This window comes from Myripristis murdjan, chromosome 15 (assembly GCF_902150065.1).
Source record: "Myripristis murdjan chromosome 15, fMyrMur1.1, whole genome shotgun sequence".
Taxonomy (NCBI): domain Eukaryota; kingdom Metazoa; phylum Chordata; class Actinopteri; order Holocentriformes; family Holocentridae; genus Myripristis; species Myripristis murdjan.
In genome coordinates, this window is record NC_043994.1 from 7,563,913 (window position 1) to 7,581,458 (window position 17,546).

Here is a 17,546-nt window from a genome sequence, read left to right on the forward strand (position 1 = left end):
ACTACCTCTTGAAGCTCATCGAGAGAATGCCAAGAGTGTGCAAAGCAGTAATCAGAGCAAAGGGTGGCTATTTCGAAGAAACTAGAATATAAAACATGTTTTCAGTTATTTCACCTTTTTTTGTTAAGTACATAACTCCACATGTGTTCATTCATAGTTTTGATTCCTTCAGGTAGAATCTACAATGTAAATAGTCATGAAAATAAAGAAAACGCATTGAATGAGAAGGTGTGTCCAAACTTTTGGCCTGTACTGTATATATAAAAAGTTTGAGCATTTATTAAAACTTACATTACCTTTTGTCTTTGAATGTAGCTTTTTCCCCTGAAAGAATCAATGTTAGTGGGATTGGTGGGAGCTTATGTGTGTGTATGTGTGTGTGTGTTTAGGGTTGTAAGGGGGTGAGAGGGGTAGGAATTGAAATGTGCAGAACAGCACAGAAATGCCATTTATGCATTGCTAACAATTTATATTTCCAACTTACACATAAATGAAAATGAGAAAATAAACAGAAATCTAAAAATACATTTCTGTTGGATTAGTGGGCGATAATTATTCGTGGGTGGCCCAATTTCTATAGAGGGCAACCCGCTTTGGATTCAGCTGTAACTGCCTCCAAGTTACTTTACTCTTAAATCATTTTGCTTCTGCAACAAATATTGAAGAGAGATTAAAAGTGCTATCATTTTATTAAGTTTATCACTGTGTTTCTAAAATTAAAGATGCACTATGAAAAACTGCCACAGGTAACAGAACAATAAAAGTCCCCAAGCTGTGACAATAGTTCTGTCAATGAAATGTCTGTCATGAAACAGAACGACAGTTTTGAATGTTTTGAATATAAGTGCAGTTCTGTGAATTATGGATGACCTGCAGAGCTCTCTGTCATTTGGAATCTGGGAGAGGTTTTATTGGAACAGATTATGTGATGATGTTTATAATGGGGTGTACACCCTACGTCATCCCATAGTCACAGCTGACTATGTTGATATATTGACTCCATCTGCACATAACTGTGCTGGAGATATCCGGCGCTAACGCGATGTCTCCTGGCAGCCATCCAGGATTCACAAAACCACAGTTACATTCAGAACTCTCATTTTGTGCCATAAAGCAGTATGTCAGAAACAGCAGTTCTATTTCGTCCCTTCTGACCGCCAGAGGCGGTGCTTTAAGCACTGAATAGTCCCTTCGCGCATGCGCAGTTCGAGTATGTATACCAAAAAAGTCACCTGTGACACCTGGATGACCCGGAAAGGGTATAAGTTCCGGGGTCAACCGGCACATCATTTCCTGTTTTCTTCTCGCGTGCGAGTCGCAGGCAGTAGCAGCTCAGGCTAAGCGTTTTTTTTTCTGAAACTATAATATACCGTTGCTGGTAGCCCTGTGATCTTTATAGGTCGGAGCTGCGGAGCATTCGCCCTCCAAGGGCTGCAACGGAACCACATTCCTATTGGGATTGTTTGACGGTTTGTTGTGTTTCTTCACTCACAACCGGATTCGAGGTATGTTTGTTTGATTTATATTTATATCGCTACATTGTGGTGAGGCTGGCGTGTGCGCTTTGCCCCCCCCAGTATTGCATGCTTGCAAAATATAAGTTTACTACCGAGTTAACTTTGCTTCGGTCGTTGTTTTGATTGTGATATCATTTGTTGGTGACGGCAGCGTTCGCGCTTTCCGCTCCCATTGTAAGTTCATTTCGTTCCATAATATAGTTTTATTATTACCTAAGAGGGAATTCGCCGAAGTCTTTTGCTTCGGGTGTCTTTTGTTTAGCATTGAACAGTTTTTGTTGGTGAAGGCAGCGTTTGCGCAGCCCGCTCCCGCTTGCTGATAATTGTTTGTTGCGCACTGTTGCGCTGTGATTAGTTTGTGATTACAACGGTGAACGTCTTGCAGCAGTGAGGTTAGCGTCTGCGCTCACCTCCGCTGTTGCAGATTAGCTTCCTGCTGGGCGCCTTGTAGCGGTGAAGGTTGTGTTCACGCCCCCGCTCCTGCTACAGGCTCACCACCAACGTAGGCGCTTGCGGCAGTGAAGGCAGCGTTTGCGCTCCCCTCTCCTGCTACGAGCCAGCTTCCTGCCGGTTGCATTACAGCGGTAAGTACGGTGTTTTCACCCTCGCTCCCGCTGCAAGCCTGCACCTCCTAGAACCCCTCTGCTGTGCAGGTTGTGTGTTCGCATCCTTCCCTCAGCTTAGGTGGTTGGACCAGAGCTCTGATGATGGAGAATGCACATCATTGTGTTGACTGTGGGACTGCTTTGTCGGAAGATGACGGCCACGACCTCTGTCCGGTGTGCCTCGGCCCAGACCACCTTCGAGAAGGACTCTCTGACAACGCCTGCATGAACTGCAACTGTATGTCGTTTGCGTCAAGGGCTGCTAGGCTGGCTCAGGTAGACCATTCAATAGGTGGAGACGACCTCCCACCATCTGGTAAGTTGCCTCCAGCCCAGTCTACTCGTTCAAAGCGCAGGAGAGAGGCATCAACTGCAGCTGCTCCTACTGAAAAGAAAAGGAAGTCGGATAGCAGGCTTGCTGAGCAGGTACAGAAGCTTTCTGCTGAACTTGCGGAGATGAGGTCCCTTTTCCAGACTCGTCAGTCTGATGCTCCCCCAGTAGACACAGAGATGTCATTACAGACCCCACCTATGCCCTTGCTGCTTCCGGAGGAGGATGTACTTTCTCTTGCGGCCTCAGCCACTGACTTTGGTATGCAAGAGGATGAACACTCCCATGCTTCAGAACTGGGTTCCCATTCTTCAGTTCAAAGCCCGCAGAGTATGCTTGGGGAGTCGGACGCCTCCATGTCCGACATACTACGCATGGCCGTGGATCGCCTACAGGTACAGATCCCACAGCCAGCCCAATCAACACCAGGGACCGCCTTCTTTAGGCGGGGCGGCGCTTCCACTTCCTTCACTGTCCCTCCTTCGAGGGATTATCTCCAGGAACTGCATTCATGTTGGCGAGACACTGGAGCCTGTTCTCGTCTCACTTCTGACGGCCGGGCACTGGCAGCTATGCATGATGCGGCAGCGGTTGGCCTCGACCGGATGCCTTCTATCGAACCGACTATTGCGTCCCTCATTGTGTCTCCCGATGAGGCAATGCGGGCAGCTGCCAGATGTCCTCGACCTCAGTGCCGGGTCACAGATGACCTGATATCAAGGGCATATAATGCCGGAGCACGGGCTGGTCGCATTGGTAACTCGCTTTCCCATCTCTTGCTGGCCCTGTCTGCATCACTACAGGACAGCAGTGCTGATGTCTCCACAGCTAATTTCAGTGATGCGTCACTACAGGCGTTTGCCTTAATGTCGAGGGAACTGGGGAGGATGATGTCATTCTTGGTGCAAGCTCGCAGGCAAGTGTGGCTTGCGCAGGCGCCCTTGACGGAGGCATGCAGGAGGGCCCTCCGTGATGTTCCAGTGGAGCCCGGGGAGATGTTTGGCTCAGCCGCTCAGGAGGTGCTGGAGCGCACACTGAAGGCTCGGCAGACCAGGGAAGAGTTCTCAACCCTGGTTAGAAGCATGCCTCCCCCCAACAGACCCAGCAGGTCCAGGGCCCCCATGTCCCGACCCTCGGCCTCTTCCCGGGTTCGCTTACCGCCACCGACTGACTCAAGTCTGCGCCGTAGTCCTCGTCGTCCCACTCAGAGGCCAGCCAGGGACTCTCGCACCACGGCCCGTTGGCCCTCTGCACGACGTGGAGCTCAGGACCCTGGTCGGCGCCCCCCCACGGCCCCTAGAGGTCAGGGGGGCAGTAAATGAGGCATCAGGGCCGGCTGTCGGATATTTCTCCCATCAGCAGCTCGGTTACTGGGCTGCTCACGCTTCGGACCCCTGGGTGATTGCCACCTTAACCCACGGGTACAAGCTTCAATTCCGACGCCGGCCCCCTCCCTCCAGCCGGGTGACGATGACCACCATCAGCGACCCGGCAAAAGCTCAAGCGCTGGACCAGGAGTTGTCCGCCCTCCTGGCCAAGGGCGCGATCGAGGCCGTAGACCCTCTGCAACAGCCCGGAGGATTCTACTCAAAGTACTTCCTCGTTACAAAGAAGACTGGCGGATTCCGTCCGATTCTGGACTTAAGAGGGCTCAACAAATATTTGAAGGTAATAAAATTTCATATGCTGACCACAGCACATGTGTTACAAACTGTCACCCAAGGAGAATGGTTTACATCTGTGGACCTGAAAGATGCTTACTTTCACATCCCCATCGCTCCTCACCACAGGAAATTCCTACGGTTCGCCTATCGAGGCCGTCACTGGCAGTTCAGGGTCCTCCCTTTCGGACTCTCCCTCTCCCCGAGGGTGTTTACCAGGTGCATGGCAGCGGCCCTGGCACCCCTGCAGTCTCAAGGGGTAAAGGTTCTGCCATACTTGGACGACTGGCTGGTTTGTGCTCCATCCAGAACTCAAGTGGTTCAGGACACGGATCACCTTCTCTTTCACATTTCCCAACTAGGCCTGAAAGTGAACGCAGAAAAGAGTTGCCTGGAGCCCTCTCAGTCTACGGTCTTCATCGGTGTGGCATTAAACACACTGACCATGAAGGCTTGCCCGTCCCCTCAACGTGTGGACGACATTCTTCACCTGCTCTCTCTGTTCCGCAGAGGCAGATCATTGCCCCTTGTCATGTTCCAACGCCTCTTGGGCAAACTAACGTCAGTATCGGCCGTTGTTCCGTTGGGCTTGCTGTCGCTACGCCCTCTGCAGAAATGGCTGAACAGCTTCCACCTGGACATAAGGCGACACAGACACAGAAAAATCAGGGTGTCTCGGCAATGCATCCTTGCCTTAGCTCCATGGAGGGACAGGGCCTATCTGTCCAAGGGTGTTCCCATGGGCTCTATTCCCTCTCGGCGAGAGGTTGTTGCCACAGATGCCTGCCCCTTAGGATGGGGTGCAGTGTGGAAAGGCCGAATAGCTCAAGGTCAGTGGCCCGTACGAGATCAAGCCAGACATATCAATGTGCTAGAGCTGCGAGCAGTACATCTGGGCTTGAAGCACTTTCTGCCGTATCTGAGAGGACGACATGTACTCATACGGTCGGACAACACCTCGGCAGTTTATCATATAAATCACCAGGGCGGCACCAAGTCTGCACAGCTACTGCAGGTGTCACAGGAGCTCCTGACATGGGCAGCCCCCCGACTGACCAGTCTGCGGGCAGTATATGTCCCAGGGGAGCAAAACCAGTTGGCGGATTTCCTGTCACGTCACAAGCCTCCACCTGGAGAGTGGCGCCTTCATCCAGAGGTGGTACGCACTATCTGGGGTCTCTTCGGCAGAGCAGAAGTGGATGTCTTCGCCTCAGAAGCGACGACCCACTGTCCCCTCTGGTTTTCTCTGATGGAGACAACCAGCCCTCTTGGCCAGGATGCGCTGGCTCACCCCTGGCCAAAGACCCTGTTATATGCATTCCCTCCGCTTCCTCTGATTTGGCCGACACTTCAGAGGGTCCTTCAGGATGGTCACAGACTCTTACTGGTGGCCCCTTTCTGGCCAGCAAGGACATGGTTCCCTCTCATTCACAGACTGTGCTGCGGTACACCCTGGCGCCTCCCCTACAGGAAAGACCTGCTGTCTCAATTGGGGGGGCAGATTTGGCATCCCAATCCTCAGAACCTCCAGCTGTGGGTATGGCCACTGGAGGGCCCGAGTCGTTGCTGAGCGGCTGTCCCGATGCTGTTCGGGAAACCATCTTGAATGCCAGGGCATCATCCACCCGTCTGCAGTATGACAATAGGTGGAAGCTATTCAGTAACTGGTGTGCAGGTCGGAAGGCGGACCCAGTTAATTGCTCAATACCGACGGTCCTGGAGTTCCTGCAGTCTCTCTTGGACAAGGGCAGGTCTCCTTCAACTCTTAAGGTGTATGTAGCTGCTATTTCGTGTCATCATGCCAGAGTGGACAATAACACTGTGGGGGGTCACAGTCTGGTGTCCCTTTTTCTGAAGGGGGCCTGGAGGCTGCATCCCCCAATATCCCCGAGAGTTCCGGCATGGGACCTTTCCCTGGTGCTCCATGCCTTATGCCAGCCTCCGTTTGAGCCTCTGGCTCAAGCGGAGTTGAAATGGGTGGCTTACAAGACTGCTTTCTTGCTGGCCATCACGTCAGCAAAGCGCGTTGGTGAGCTGCACGCTCTATCGGTAAGTGCTTCGTGTTTACGATGGAACCATGATGATTCGACTGTCACTCTTTGGCCAAATATGTCATTTCTCCCAAAGGTGCTGTCTCGGTCATATTTGAATCAGCCTATAAGGCTCACGCGGTTCAACCCCCCAGTAGGGGATGGAGGGGACGAACCGGAACTGTTGTGCCCGGTACGGGCACTCAAAACCTACATTGCTGCTACTGCAAGTGTTCGTCAGTCCGAACAACTCTTTATTTGTCATGGTGGGCCTCAGAAGGGTTCTGCTCTCTCTAAGCAGCGTCTCTCCCATTGGGTCGTGGATGTCATCGCTCACGCTTACATGTTGGCTAACCGCTCTCTGCCACCTGCTGTGAAGTGTCATTCAACAAGGAGCATATCCACATCATGGGCGGCCCTGAGAGGCGTACCTCTAGGGACCATCTGTGCAGCTGCCTCATGGTCATCACCAAGCACATTCTGCAGGTTCTACAGGGTGAACGTGGCCACTCCTCCTCCATTAGGAGTTGTTCTCCAGCCAGAATCCTCAGGTTCTGCGCAGTGAGGTATTCTTTTTCGATTATGGTCCCGGTCCTCGACCTTGTTTCTGTAGCTACCAGGGCCCACAGGGTATTGCGGCTATTACCCCATCCACTGGGTGTAGCCTTCCTACTGGAGTCCTTGATTCTGCTCAATGAGTTTGTAGTCAGGATTCCTCGTGACACTTTTGGTATAAGTCATTCAGTGCTTAAAGCACCGCCTCTGGCGGTCAGAAGGGACGAAATAGAACGATGAGTTACGAATGTAACTACGGTTCTATGAGTCCCGAATGACCGCCAGAGCGCTCAGTCACTCAGAATCCTCGTGATCACGCGAGAAGTTTCTGTAGGAAATGATGTGCCGGTTGACCCCGGAACTTATACCCTTTCCGGGTCATCCAGGTGTCACAGGTGACTTTTTTGGTATACATACTCGAACTGCGCATGCGCGAAGGGACTATTCAGTGCTTAAAGCACCGCCTCTGGCGGTCATTCGGGACTCATAGAACCGTAGTTACATTCGTAACTCATCGATTTATTGAAAAAAAAAAAAACAACTTGGCATCAAGTGTAAATTGCAGTACAGAGGCCATTAGAGGCTGCCAAAGTAAAAATAACAGACCTCATTTCACCATAAGGATCAAATAAGATTTTTTACTGTCATTAGATTCCTTCACATTGTGGACTAGAGGAAGTGGAATACTTAACAGAGATAGTTCACTCATTATGAAAAAATATATTATTTCATTTCCCCTAAGCTGTTCTGTAGGACAGTAATGGTGCTATCCTCTCATTGTTACTGAGTGTTGGATACTGGCTGGATGCTCACAATGCTAACTGTTAGCCTCCTGCCACTGAGGTGGACTTCCTGTCAGCTAACATTCTTAAAAATAAGCAAATTAGTGATCAAAACTAAGAGCTTGTAGTTTGATCACAGTCTGAACAGCATGTGTAACCTTTGTTGAAAAAAAAAACTACACTTTCACTTCAGCTTCCTGCTGAAAAAATAAAATAAATGGGAAGAGAAACTTACTGAGCAAACAAAAAGAGCGAGCAGGAGAGAAAGGGGGGAAAAAAACTGAGACAGAGAAAAACAGAGATACAGGATCAGAACGTTGTTTTAAAAAAAGGTGAGAAAATGAGAGACAAAAGAAACGTTAAAAAAACAGCTATAAACAAAATGTGAGGAAAGCGAGATCTCAATGAAATGGTGCGAATGAGTGAACAACAAATGGGCTGGAATTGAATGAATGAATGGAACAACAAGAGACCATGACTCCATTCCCCACCGCAACCTCTGACCTCAGCAGACCTATGGTAACACACTCAAGGATTGTTCCCCTAAATAAAACGACATGCCATGCAAATTGAGGCCCAGCTGTTGCGTGGGCTTCCAGTTAGTAGGCCTAAAATAAGATGTGACCAGAATAAAATCAAAAGGTTGCTTTGACAGCGGCTGTAGGTGGAGAGAGATTTGCGACATATAATGAGAGAGGAGAAGCCGTTGTTTCTTTTGAAAATACACACGCCAAGGTCACAGTGGTTGGATGAACCTGGTTTGGGTGTTTGTGTGTGTATGAGTGTGTATGTGCCATTCATTAAGCATAACTCAACAGTCAAAACAGAACTGGGTGGGGTTCGCTGTGTATGTGTCTGTCACCCATTCTGCATGCAATGTGAGTGTGTGTGTGTTTGTTTACCTGGCCCTTCCCAGAAGCAGCAGCCCTTATGAAATTATAAAGAACTGTGTGTGTGTGTCAACGTCTATGTGTGTGTGTGTGTGTGTGTCATCGTGTGTTTACCACTCCATCTTACTTGCAAGCATGCAGGCACCACATGATGGGCTATTGTGGAATGAAGTTAACCTCTCTGTATGTCCTCAGCTTAAAATCCACTTGACAGAATGATGTGCAAAAATCCAAAGTGTCTGTGTGTATGTTTTGCAATTCACTTTTTCCAAGTATTTCAGCAACATCTTGCTGCACATTCAAACCTGGACGCTCGTCTCACCTCCCTCCACCCAGGAAGAGCAGGCCCAGCGCCATGTGGTGAGCCATGTGGAAGCCGTAGATCATCTCGCCACTGGTTCGCTTGTGCAGGAATCGACATAGCTGTAGCACCTTCAGGTTTCCTGAGCCGGCCATCACCATGGACAGAGACAGCAGGATCATGGACAGGCAGGTGTGCAGGTTGTAATGTCCCGTCTATAGAGGCAAAGGAAGATAGAGATTTGGAGAGAGAGCAAGAAGATACATGCTGAACAGATATACAAAGAGGTTAACCTCACTAGTGACATCTCTGTATAAATGCTAGGGTCGACCCAAATGCTTCAAAGCTTCAATAATTGCCATTGCAATTGACAGCAAAAATCAGTATTCAAATACTTTTTGTGTTTGTTTTCTAACACTGACATAAACAGATCCGCCGATCAGCCACAGTGCACCCACACTTGCCTCACAAAAGCTGCAGAATCCATTCTCTATATAGTGGCATAGCCCTGGACAGCAGATCCACCCACAGATTTCAAACCCCCGGGACATGTGTCACTCTCAGACACATGACAGGAGACGCTTTCTGCTTCATAGTATCAGTCTGTGTGCCAGCATGTGGAACTGATGGCAATGGCCCCATGATCAAGCTTTCCACAAAGTTTTGCCATGCTACATGAATCTGTTTCAAAGTTATTCAGTCTGTTGTGATGGGTGGCGCCCACAGTCATGTCCCATTTTGGCCTACTGATGTACTCAGCTCTTTCTGGCCCCATTACGAAGTGTTCCACAAAACATTCCTAAGTTATATTCCTGCTTGTGATCAGTTACACCCATTGGCATGCCCCCTTTTGACTAAAACCTATCAGCTATTTCTTGGCTCACAGCGAACATTTCCACAAAATTTTCCATTCAGAACTGTTTGAGATATCCTGCTAACAAACAAACAGAAGGAATGCAACTAACTTTGTGGGAGGAGGTAATAAAAAAATATGAATCCTTGACTGGAATACAAACACAAAAATGAACTGTGTCTGCTCCATATATGATATACCAAAATATGTATCTGTATTAATCTATATCTGTTTATATATTATTTTTGGAAAGAGAAAACTGTATGTAACATGCTTCACATGTCATGTTGTCAATAAGAAATACTGCACAGGGAATAAAGTTCCTACACACCACTCACTGGATTCTCAAAAAGGCTTTATTCAATTTGATACTGGTGTTGAAGAAAGCCATTGTGTTGTGGGGAGTACACTGTTGGGACCGTCCCCAGGTCTCCCCATGCCGCAACAGCGACTTCAAAATGACTGTGGTTTACACACAAATGCACCCTGGTGCTCACACTCCTATGAGAGTTTGTTGAAAGGTATTGTGGGACATGTGGATCATGCAATGATGATTTTTTTCCCTTTAACCCTAAATCCACACCAAAAAAAACATAAACACACACACTCACCACAGCAGCAGCAGCAGGGGTCAGACCCTTCATGAATCTCCTGGCAAACTTGTAAAGACAGTCGAAGGCGTCTGAGTTAGCAGAGCCAGCGAAGCGGAAGCCCACCGCCATACAGGCCCCGGCAATGATGTAGTCGTGGGCTTGGCTGAGGAGAAAAAGCTCGTGTCAAAACACTTGTGCTTTGTGAACATTCATTTGATGCTGGTGGAACATAATAGCAAAACACACTACTCAGGATGGGAATCTACCATGATTCATCAACACGACTCAATTCAGGATACTTGGGTGCGGATTTAAAACAATATTGTGATTCTGTAATTACTATGATTTTGTACTGGAATTCAATATTGTATGATTTTAGATGAAATAAAGGACTTTTGAGTTTTACAATTATTGTAATTAATTTTTTAATAAATAATTACATTTTAAAAAATTTAAAAAATAAGTAAAATAAAGTTAAATTAAGAATTTGATAATAAAAATATGAATAAAATTAAATCAATAAAGATGTCCAACTAATGTAACTTTTTTTTGTTTGCATAATTTTATTTTAATTAAAATTTTATTTAATTTGATTTAAATTAAGCACAAATATCAATTCAGTTTCAGCATGGCAATACAAAAATCATACAAAAAGCAAACAAACAAACAAAAAACAAACAAAAAAAACAAAAAACAAACAAAAAACAACATGATTTGCAGCTTAATGGGTTTTTTACCCATCTCTAAGTACTGCCACAACTAGAGAAAAAGGCAGAATAAATTATTAATCAAGAATGAGCCTAATTTCACATCAGTGCAACTGGTAGACAAAGTAGGAATATAAAGGAACAGCAATGAACAAGTTCAGCTTTCCCTGATAATACAATGCTAGATGCCAGGGCTGACCCAAAATTTAAATGGTAAAGATGATCTTTAGTACTCACACCAGTGTCTCCAGGTTCATGTCCTCTGAAACCGATGCGTTGCCGATATTCTCCTGGATTATCTGGTCACAAAGCAAATACTACATTTAGATCTATAACTTTTATTTATCAAGGGTATGTCTACTCTTTTTTGGCACAGTCCTGCTTTACATTTATAAGCATTGACCCTGGCAGCTGCCCAGTACAAGCACAGTCCTCTGGCTATTAAGCTGCTTCACTGCAGCAGTTGGAGATTCAGTGCTTTGGTCTTCATACTAGAAACAATGAGAGAGGAAGTTATATTTTTTTATTCCCTATTTCCTCAGCGGTTTCATTTTCAAAATTCCATGCTTTTTCCAGACCTCAGTTACTTGGCTGGATTTGAAGAATTTGGACAGTTTTCAATATAAATCATGCAGTGATAGTCCTTATGAAAAATACATGTCACACAGAAGCTCTCAATATAATCACTGGCTGTTTAGGAACACTGTTATTTTCCCCCCAACAGTCTGGCAATTCAAACTGGTGACGTTCCAGTCACAAGCCCACATCTCTAACATCTTGGCTCATTGGAAACGAAACATTTTACAGTTCCACCAGCCTGGCTGTGGAGCAATAAAGGGAAATGGAAAATAAATTTGACGAGATAGACAAAAGATGTCGGCCAATATCAGCTTTAAAATGAAATGTTGTGCAAAGTACCATCTCAAAATGAAAATTTCTGCCAGTAGGTTGTAGCTGATGTCAGGATTGTCTCGGGAAGAGCATCATCAAGCCTGTTTATGTTGGATGAATCTTAAAGTTTGAAGACTTGATCTCTACATTTACGTGGAAAAAAATTAGGTGCCTATATCAGTATCAATGTAGGTACACATGATGGCAGTTGGCCAAGATTTGGAAAATATCAACATATCGAACATCAGCAAAAAATCCAATATTGTGGATCGCTAGGACAGACGGACATAGACAGACATCAGTTCAAGTCTTTGAAAATGGAAAAAGCATTAGCTATTGTCACCAGAGGGGCTCTTGCTAACTATCTAGTCTACTTGATTATTCCAAACAAATCAGAGAGAACACGAGGAATTTAAAGAGCTAATAAAATCCCATTAATTGGGACATCCACTGTTATTTCCAAACAGTAACAAGCACAAAGCAGAGACAGGTTACTCATTTCTGACAAGGTATTGCTGGCAAACTTTCCACACCACCACCACCACCACCATCAAAGCTACAACTTGTTAATACAAGGATGCTGGTCTTGATAGTGTGGTCACCATCAAGGCATTAAAACCTCTGACTCATTAATGGTTATGGTTGTGACGGTAAGAAATTTTTCTTATCACAGTAAAAAACAACATATCACTACCATTACCTATGGTGCAGTATCTCCAGAACTGAACCACATTCCAGAGATATAAAATTTCTTTGTTCTAGTGATACAAAATTTTAATGGCCCATATCTCTAAAGCGGAACCTCCTAGCAACTCAAAGTTTCCAATTGGGGTATTTTCAGGGTCTCTGGACACGCTGGTCTTTACCCCGTGTCTCTACAAACCTCCACCCCACGGCCATGTCGTGAGAGGCAGAAACAGCTAAAAGTACGGGACTGCCAGGCAGGGCGAAGTATGGTGGGTGGCCGTGAAGGCCATCCAGGCCGCTACGGTAGCCATAAAGGTCTGCCTGGACCCACATGGAAACACGCTGGCCAACGGGGCCCTGGTAAAGCTAGGTGGACCAATCATCCGCCTAGTGGATCAACATGATTACAGAAACATTCATGGAAGACATTCAACAAGGTTTGGAAGTACTGAACCAGCTGGAGGAAGTTCATGAATGACCTATGCTCCCCAAAAAGCAAAAGGGCTTAAGTCAAGTCTACGAACCTCCACTCTGCAGATACAACATTTTGATTTATCTCAAAGTGACTTTTGGAAGATAAAAAATGCGTATTTTCTCACCTGTGGTAAATTACTGCTGACCCATGCAGCATTAGGCAGGATCTCATCCCACATGATAATACACCTCGCAAGAGTCTAGGGTTAGGATAAGGAAAGGAAAGATCAGAAAACTTTATTTCAATGAATTCACCAAATAATCGCTCATCTCTACAAACTGAATAAATTGAGATTGTTGACATTTAAGTGCGTGAGTTAATATTGCCACCTGCCACATCATGATGTGCTACAACCTGAGAGACAATGGCAGAAGAAAAAAAAGATGTCTCCCTATTATGTATCAGCATAGTCCACTACTGCATTTTCTTTACTTTTGATACCTTTCATTATAGTTTTCATTCTGCTATAATCTCTACATAGTATATCCTTCAACGCCTAATATTTACATTCATCTAATTATTTATTTTACACAATATATATTCTACACATATTTTTATCCGTTTTTAAATGTTTTCATTATCATTATTGGTTACTACAAACCTTTGACAATGTACACTGAACTGCACTTCATACAATTAAAGCTCAAAGAGTGAATCTGAAAACTGAATTGAACTGAACTAAACTGGAAAACACACATACTGACACTGACACTCCCACACTCACCCTCAGCAGCAGAAACTCAGGTTTGATGAAGTCCAGCAGGAACATGGTGTCTGGAGCCTTCAGCCAATCAGCGATCGACCTAGGGGACAGAACCAGGAAGCGACAAGGAGGTGTTAATGCTGTCTTTCAGTACCCTCTCCACCAACAGGGAGACGGCATCGGATGAGCCTCGGAGAGGACTGAAACCTCTTGACCAATAGCAGAAGACGACTAAGCTTTGAAGGGGGCTGGAACAGACTTGCTCATCTGCAGTATAATGGGAAAATAGGACTCAGCGAGCTGTGATTTACGCTGTTTGATTATTCACATCGAGGTTAGGATGCTCTGCTACATGTTCACATATATAGAAGGGTAAGAGTGAGTCATTTCTTTTCCAATCAGTTTTGTAAGGACATTTGAGCTGCAACTGCTACATAAAACATGCTTGTCAAATAATTGTTTCACAGCAGCTGTTTTGACATGAAATAATAGGAAAACACAGGTGTTACTAAAGACGTAAATTAAGGTTCTGTTCCATTTAAGTGAGGCAGAGTCCTTCAAGTGAGTCAACATGAAGAACAGCAGGACCCTGGCTCTGTTAGACCTAAATGGAACAGAATATGAATTAATGTCAAGTAACACCTGTGTTACGACTCCCACTACTACCTAATACTACCATACTACTGCATTTTTGGTTGAGCTATTTAAAAACCTAATTTCCAAAACCACATATATTCATTTTGAATAAAATCATTATCTGAATTTCATCAACTCAATATGGCTAAAATCCTGCAGATTGAAAAAACACAACCAACCAAAACAACTTTTTGTCAGGTGAGGAATCAAGACACGTACAATCACCTATGAAAAGTACAGAATCTAGTGCTTTATTTTGTGTTCTCTTGTTTTTCTGTGCTCACCTGTTATTGGTCTTGAGGTAGATCATTGCGAGGGCCAGCGTGGCCCCTGGACACGTCACATCCACGTTGATGGTGTCACCCTCCTGGAACAATTATTAATAGCGTCACACAAAACAGACACAGCTACGATTTTTATAGGTCCTTGGATGGCTGTATTAGAGGTCTTCAGTCGCCAGCAATGACTAAAGTCAGCAGAGTGTATTTCTAAATTTACATCTCAACAACCATCCTGAACAGACACGGTCCATTTCTGTGCCATTTTGATTACAGTGCACGCAAGTCATGTATGCTAAGTGAGTTCAGAGGGGAATAGGAGTCCATGAAATCTCAGACTTTCTGCTGTTTTGTCAAAAACACGGGGCAGGTGATGCTACTATCAAGCTGCTAAATTCTCCTAAATTCTTGAAAGGTCCCAGGCACAAGTAGATTTGTCAGTCTACCTTGATCTGGTAGCTGGGGGACTTGTGTCTCTCCCGATTAGCCCCAGCCTGGGCTCTGCGGTGGCCCCCCACCATGTACTGATAGAGCTGCTCTGGAACATTCAGGTCTGTCATACCAATCAGGTTACTTCCATGCTGCAAGGGAAAAAAGAGAGAGAGAGAGATATACAGGTCAGTGAGAAATAGTGTGAGACTTTCTGTTCTTCCTCTTTCTCACTGACAAGAACAGTGAGAAACACAAAATGCATTAGGAACATATTCATACTCAAGGAAGCATGCATAAGCTATATGTATTTACACAGTTTATAGATCCTGTCATTCAGCCCATTCATTAAAAAGGAAAGTAAAGTTAAAAACAGCCATCTGCAATGTGCCTCCTTAGCGCATTTTGTCATTTGGTGGTGTATTTTTATTATTTCAGACGCTATTCTAGCCAGACTGGAGTTTAATAAAAATCTTTTCTAACTTCAGTGGTAAACATCAGGCTGTGACCTAGACCTTCTAGAGCCGGAATTTTGCACCAGCATTCAGAAATAGGGCCAGGACGATATGCTTATCTCCCAATTCGATACTATCACAGTACTTGGGTGCTAATTCAATATGTACTGTGATTCCACAGGTACTGCAATTCAACATTACATTTTATTGTGACTTTTGTTTTTTGAATGATCCTCTAGATTGTGGATGTAAAGTTTCATGAAGCTGTGGGGATGTCTGCAAAGGGGAGAGCCGTGGCTGCCCAGAGAACCTTTTTTCATTCAGACATCTGGAGGTCAGAGGTCAAGGCACCCTTTGAAAATGCCAGTTTTTCCCTTGCCAATCTTTAAATATTTACTTGAAATCAATTCACTACCATTAAAAAAATTGATTAAACAATAGTAAAAACAACAACAACAACAAACAAACAAACAAACAAACAAAAATAGGAATCGCAATACTAGTGAATCAGTTTTTTCCCCACCTCTATTCATTAATTCATTAATTAATGTTACAGGGAAAAATCCTTTGCAGAAGAGGCAAGAAAGACAGGTTTCTACTGACCACTGCAGTGTTTAGTTAGTGAGGGAAAATGGGTTTCATGAAAATCACACTGAAATATGAATTGAAACTCTCTGGTCCTCAACTACTAATGCTATGAAGCACAATAATGGCATGTGTATTCCAGTTAAGCCATTCCAGGACAGTAAACGGGTAAAACATTTCCAAATACTTTATTTTAGACTTTATTTACGCAGGGTTCTCATAGTGCCCATGATGTAATATTCTGTGACTTCTCCGTCTCTTTACATAACTGTGTCGGAGTATTTCAATGACCTAAAAACATTTTTCCTTCCTGGCTTGTTCCACCTGTAGCAGGGCTAAAAAAAAAAAAAAAACACCATCTGATAAAATGGGTGTATGAAAAAAGTAGCAAAACATATTCTGTTGTATTCCTGTGCAGTAAAATTCCCTTACATGCCCAGTTTTCCCCAGAGTGGCTATCCAATTCCATGACTTTCCCTGTCTGAAATACAACTCTCAAAAGTCCAGGATGCCATATCAATTGAATGACTGATGGGAACTGGATTTATGCATCAGTGCCAATCCAATGAGCACCAAATGTTTGATTTGCCCTGATGCAATAAACCTAGCAGGGACACCATGCAGGTTACAACAAACACTGAGAATTATCTGCAAATATTTGACCAAAGCCATGTGGTGTGTGTGTGTGTGTGTGTGTGTGTGTATGTAAATGTATACAGTGTGTGTGTGTGTGTGTGTGTGTGTGTGTGTGTGTGTCTTTGTACATGTAACTCACCCCCAGACACACCATGCCCAGAGCCAGTCCAGCAGCTAGAGAGTAGGACTCTCTGTCTGTACAGTACTCCATCTCTGGACCAGGAGGTCGACCTGAACACACACACACACACATAGTATTTTACCATATCTATTTAGCTTGAGTGTATAAAGCATTAGGACTACTGTCTTCATACTAAGCTGCACACAGTGGTCCTCTGGATGAGGCTGCATGACAAATGTCCTCCATGTAAGGTCAAAGTTCAAGAGTCGAACACAGTTTCAAGTGTTTAAAGAGGGTCTGCCACTTCACCTTGCACACTAATAGATAGAGCTTTGAACTTTTACTAACAGAGCTTGTATGTTTCCCCTTAAAAGCAGATAAAATCAAAAAACATAGCGTGATAAAGAAGGGCTACTTCCCTCTGTATATGGCTGTCAAAATGTCATTGTGTGTTCATGGCATATTACAAATTTTCTCTCCCTTTCTCATCCTCTCACTCTTACACATGCTCATGCACATGCACATGCACACACACGCACCTATCTCAGCCAGCAGGACTTCTGCATTGTGTCTGTGTCCCGTTCCCTGGTAAACAAGCCCAATGCCTACCACAGCAGCAACCTGCACAATAGAATAGAAGAGAAGAGAAGAGAAGAGAATAGAGGACAGTATTGGGTTGCATTTGATGTTTCAACCAAATGTATATGCACTGTGAAATTATTTTATATATCCTAACACACCTCTCACTCACTCACTCACACACACACACACACACACACACACACACACACACACACACACACACGCTAGGACTGCACAATACAA

At 44.9% G+C, this 17,546-nt stretch overlaps 1 protein-coding gene across 2 annotated transcripts in view; it reads right to left on the bottom strand.

The window, feature by feature from the left end:
• anapc1 (anaphase promoting complex subunit 1) overlaps positions 1-17,546 on the bottom strand; it is a 101,601-nt gene that overhangs the window by 30,203 nt on the left and 53,852 nt on the right. For both annotated transcript variants that reach the window (XM_030069903.1, XM_030069902.1), the window contains exons 35-43: positions 17,261-17,342; positions 16,740-16,831; positions 14,942-15,076; positions 14,502-14,584; positions 13,603-13,681; positions 13,003-13,077; positions 11,063-11,124; positions 10,137-10,281; positions 8,694-8,887 (exon numbers count right to left, since the gene is read on the bottom strand). In XM_030069903.1, coding sequence (XP_029925763.1) covers positions 8,694-8,887; positions 10,137-10,281; positions 11,063-11,124; positions 13,003-13,077; positions 13,603-13,681; positions 14,502-14,584; positions 14,942-15,076; positions 16,740-16,831; positions 17,261-17,342 — 947 coding nt within the window. The remainder of the gene's footprint in view (positions 1-8,693; positions 8,888-10,136; positions 10,282-11,062; positions 11,125-13,002; positions 13,078-13,602; positions 13,682-14,501; positions 14,585-14,941; positions 15,077-16,739; positions 16,832-17,260; positions 17,343-17,546) is intronic.